At 42.9% G+C, this 5,396-nt stretch overlaps 1 protein-coding gene across 1 annotated transcript in view; it reads right to left on the reverse strand.

Moving 5' to 3' along the window:
- LOC103768525 (protein spinster homolog 3-like) overlaps positions 1-5,396 on the reverse strand; it is a 31,888-nt gene that overhangs the window by 5,676 nt on the left and 20,816 nt on the right. Inside the window, exon 9 of the mRNA XM_008935667.1 lies at positions 5,038-5,103. Coding sequence (XP_008933915.1) covers positions 5,038-5,103 — 66 coding nt within the window. The remainder of the gene's footprint in view (positions 1-5,037; positions 5,104-5,396) is intronic.

Raw genomic sequence — 5,396 nt, forward strand, 5'->3', positions numbered from 1 at the left:
GGAGCCTTTTGCTCCTGTTTACCCCATATTGCAACCAGTTTCAGTAAGGAACCAGTCCACATTGGCAGTGCCTCTTTTAGCCAGAAATGGCCACAAACTTGGATACACAAATCTTAAAACAGGATCTTTGCACCCAGTAAGAGTACTCTACACAGTGCAGTTTTATTAAGACACAACCTCCTTCCTTACTTTGTACACAAAGAGCCAGCTTGTATCTCTTTTCATTCCTGGTCTCTCCAAAGTAGATATTTCTAGCCACGGATGGAACATTTATTTTTCATTTGGAATATTTAGCTAGAGTCCTTCAACAATAATAAATATTAAAAGAGAGATGTCTTGGAGATCTCTTCAGAGTTACAGAAAACCACTTTTATGTCATGTTGCTGTCACACTCAGCCAGTCCCCTGCCAGTGTCAGAACTGAGTCTCATGACACTGGCTGCTCTGGCAGCTGAAATCCTTGTCATCCATAGGATGGTGGAGCAGTCCAACAGCTCCTCCTCATTGTGGTCATGGCTCAGTTTGGCCTAGCATGGGGGCAGTCAGTTTGCCCAGGTTTTGTTTTCTCTCAGAGCCTGCCTGTAGTACCAGTTGAGCTTCTGCACTTTGGGAACAGGCTCTTGTACAGAAGGAGAGATAAAGAAACTAAGCAGGAAACTGAGCTTGGCCAGCAGACCTTGCTATGACAGACTGTACTAGACTGGAGACTGTCAGTTCTTGGCTGTCCAAGGATATCATGTCATTTGTCCTAGACTTGTATTTCTTTTTTATTGATAATGACAGGCTGTGTTTGAGAAATCAAAATCACATATTGTTATGCACATAATAGATTGTGGGCTTTGCAGGCATGAGAAAAGGTAAATGCACTTTAGCTCTCCCAGTGCCCTGCACCACTTCCTTACCACATTTATTTAACACCTCCTATCTGTAACTACAAGAGACACATGGAACAGAGCTGTAACAAGAAAAATGGAAGAAAAGGATAGGATGTTTCCTACAGTTATGAGACTCACACAAACTCTGCCTGTGCTATTATTCAGGTTCTGCTGCACAATGGAAGCCATATGCAAGGGCTCAAGGCACTGCAGGATTCACAAGAAAAGAAGAAACCATCCACTCCCCCCCACAGGGGCTTTGAAATAGCCAGAGAATCCTGCCTGGCCACAGCAACTGCCCACTTACCCACCCTGTGCCAGTGCTGCAGATGACACCCTACACACTGCCATCTCCCAGGAGATCCCAGCCCAGATGCCTCCACAGGTAAGAAGAGTGCCCCAGGGAGAGTCTGCAAGCCCTGTCGTGCTGCCTCTGGAGGTTTTAGAGGTCCTGCTGCAGACTATGTGACAGAGCTGTCAGCTGAAAAAGCAGATGGAACAGACAGGCTGGTAAATGCTCCTGTGCCTCCCAGGGCACAAAGACAGGGACATGCTGGTAACCTTCCCAAACCCCATATCAGCTTCCAGTTCCAGGATCTCCTACATGATTAACTGCCAAAAACCTAAAAGACAGAGTCCCATTGCCTCACAGGTGGCAAACACATTCCATAAGGGCCACTCCAAGTACAGCCTCCCAGTAAGGCAGCGTTGTAAGCAGGGCAGCTACAGCACTTCTCCACTTGCACATCACACTGTAGTTGTACAGGGGGTACTCTCATGTTTACAGCTGAACAAGAGGCACAAAGGTTGCTACATGCAATGCATCCTGATGTACTAGCCACAAAGGAAGAAAGTCCTTATCATTCAGTCAGCATCTTCCTTTGTCTTCAGCTCCACAGGTTGTAGGATAAATGAATTCCTAGCTACATTGTCTGGCTACTAGTGCCATGTAGGAAGAAAGAAAAGTCATTTTCATTGCAAAATAAGAACATGCACTGAAAAATCCAGCCACGTTATCAGAAATCCTACCAGTTCACATGGGAAACAATGTAAAAAGAGAAATTGCTGTTTTTATCTATGGTACCCTTCAGTCAATGTAATAGCAGTCATACACTGAACCCATGGGTTTCCAGCAGGATGAAACACAACTCCCAGGTAAGATTGCCACTGAATGAGCAGACTTCACAACTTCAGCCAAATTCCATCATTTTTCTGATAAAACAATTAATAACATTTAGAATTCCACAGATTCAACCTGAAACACGTTCATGGTAACACACTGAATGTCTGCTCCTAGGGAGAACACACCCCTACAGAGCTCTGCTCTGCCAAACTTTTCACCTTCCCACTTGCTGCCAGTTGATGCAATATTGCTTGTACCTAAACCAAAAATATTCTAAGGTAAATACAAATGAGAGGTGTCAAGTCACTTGGGAGACAGCATCTTCATCCTCTTCTGGTTTTACATGGTTGTATGGCAATGACACTCCCAATAGCCTTCCTGCAGGCTGCAATGTGATGCAGCATTCCCTAAGCCAGCCAAGACCTGAGTGATTGAGCTGAATGAAAGGAGATTCCTGAAGACTCTGCAGCTTGGGTTCAGAAAGGAATTGAAGAGCTGACAGTGATCACCTGCTTACTTTCCCCATCATATATCCACAGTATCTAACTCAATGATGTCACCTTCCCCTTTAACAATGACAGAGAGTTAAAATAAAAATGTAGGAGTTAAAAGTAAGTTGAGAAACGTCTTTAAAATCCTTCAGTGGTGCCTCAGCTAACATAAAAAGAATACTTGGTTCTGTTGCAAAAACCCAGTTATTTCAAAATAAACTGAAATGGAAGTAACAGAAAATTTCAGCTTGGGCCAGCAATGGTTTTTCTGCAGCTGTTGACTGCTGCAAGACTACAGGTCTCATCTCAAAGGATAACTGCTTCTGACCATTTGAGAGTCACAACAGAAACAAAACCCTCTTGCTGCAGGCTGAGGTTTTAAGCAGGCAACCAATTCACTAATGCCAACTGCAAATTTTATTTTTCTAATTAAAATTCCAGAGTGCAGAAAACTGAGGTGTGGAGAGCAGCACCATGAGAGAGTAACTTGAGAACATAATGCAATAGGCAGCACCAGCAGCACTCTGTTGAAGAACCATTAAATATAAGTAGTTTCACTCCTTCATCTCCAACAGAATGCAGAGAAGGACTCTTCAGGCTATGAGGTTTGAGGATGAACAGGCTCATGTCAACAAGGCAAGGTCCAGACAGTGGAAGGGGAGTTCTATATTGCTTCACAATCAGTCCCTTTTGTCACTAGGCAGGGCTCAGCATTTAGCCATATGCTTTCACATCCTTTCACAAGGACAGCCATAATAGAGAGATTTTTATCTCTGCTTAGCTTTTTTACCACTTGTTTTCAGTGAGCTGTTAGGAATATCAAGCAAGTTGTATACCTGAGCAACTAAGACCCCAGTGACAGCCATCCCAGCTGTAGATTTTCAGCTCCTGTGGTAGCAAGCCATGGTGACAACCTTGTAGTCAACTGTGTTCCACGTGAGCCACAGGCTGCAAGTTTTCTTTACTGTCCTAAACTCTTTTGACATGTTATTGTGAATCACTGCCTGTTGTGCTACTTATATAATGCATTCACTGGGGTTCATTAGATGATTTATTATGACAGTGGAGTTTGCAGTAGCAATCTGCAAATAGATTTGAGCTCCCTTAGAATGAAAAACAGTGACAAAAAATTGGCAAATGCTCACGTGACTCTTGCTTAAGCTCTCTCCAGCTACTGGTTTTCCACCATTAGCCTGAGCATGGGAAACAGCCAGACATTTCTGTTCTGCTTTGCCTTTACCTCTGTGTCTTCTCTCCCCTGTCCTGATGCCTCTACACAATTTCCCTACCTTGCCTTCTATCTCTACGAGTACATCAGCATTTTGCCTGTGCCACACTCAGCAGTCTCTCTCTCTTAGGCAGCATCCTGCTTGAAATGTTTGAGTTACAGTCATACCCAGTGTTCTGCAACACAGTGGTCCCACAGAAGACCCAAAGTAGAGAGTCTGGGTCTCATCTGTGATACATTCCTCTACTCTGTGTAGAAAAGGATAGTGCCAATTCAAATACTTTGTCTTATGTCCAGGAGTAGCAACAAAAGGATTCTCAACTATTTTAATAGGTCTGGCTTTGGTGCTTAAATCAGCTTTCTGCAGTCTGATTACTAGATATGAACCAGGTAGACTCTTTCCTTGCTTATTTGACTGATAAACTACATTTAGCTTGTTCACATTATGGATTTTTTTTTTAAAAAAGTCACATCCACTTTTTCATAAGACTGTGACAATCTGCATCATTTAGTGATAGTAGCAGTATCTGTCCTGTGTTTTACACAGACACTCATTAGTGACTGTGGAGCTACAGCAGAAACCAGAGGTTTCCATATTTTTCCTTTGACTATAAACTCAAGTACATAAAAAAATTACTCATCCTAAAAGCCTTTGCAATAATAAATTAATAGCTCCTCGTTGATAACTAGACTGGAGTCTCCAAGAGTCTCCCAGGCATTGCTGCTTGCCTGGTGCTTTGGCAGTGTAGCACTGCTTGTGATCTGACCTGCAAGTGTTGGAATTTATCTGCACTGCATTCTGGACTAAGGGAACTTGCTAATAGTTCACAGAATGATGAACTGTAACAGATTCACTAACTGTAGTTTACAGAATATTGACTTTGCCTCATTTGGATCATCTTTGGAGCACAATTAGAGAATCTCTGATTACAGACAGAAGGTGACCTTCTTCCTGCTGCAGACCATTTTCTGGCAGACATCCAGCAACACAGCAAATCAAAACTGGTGTGGGTACCAGAAGCAATACAGTTCCACCTGTGGGAGTTTCATCCAAAGCAGCCCACATGCTTTCTGGGCTTACAGTGAGCTTGGACTACTGCACCACCACAGCTCTACTGCCACTGGCAGCTTTGCACAGCAGCACATGGTGGCACGTGTTTACATCCCTCATCTCAGCAGTGTACCAAGAAGTGTACCTAGTAAGAGTTCACCCTTCTCCTAGAAGGCAGAGGTCCTTCTGGCCACCAAGATACAGGCTCCTGAACAATATTATGTTGGGAAAAGCTGAAAAACTTAAGGTAACAGTTTCACAGGTACTTACCAACAGTATGTCTGTCACAACAGCCCAGTTTACAGATAAAAACAGTTCTCCAAATGCAATAAAAATCTGAAAAAAAAAAAAAAAAAAGAAAGCAGTGACTCTACACACTGCATTGACCTTTACTGTGAAGATGAAGGCAGGCTCAGTATCTATGCTTATCTGTAGAAGAGTCATTACATATATCCATCTACTTACAAATTAAACATCTCTGTCTATGCTTACAAACACTAACTTCATCTTTAAGGGGGAGAAAGGAACCAGAAAAGTCATTTGAGTTGCTTTTTGTCACAAATTCTCAGCACAAGAGCCAGAATAGGAAGCATATACCACCCTCCCAAATAAACAACATGAACTGCTGA

The sequence above is a fragment of the Merops nubicus genome, unplaced genomic scaffold (assembly GCF_000691845.1).
Source record: "Merops nubicus isolate BGI_N331 unplaced genomic scaffold, ASM69184v1 scaffold7392, whole genome shotgun sequence".
In the NCBI taxonomy this organism is placed as follows: Eukaryota; Metazoa; Chordata; class Aves; order Coraciiformes; family Meropidae; genus Merops; species Merops nubicus.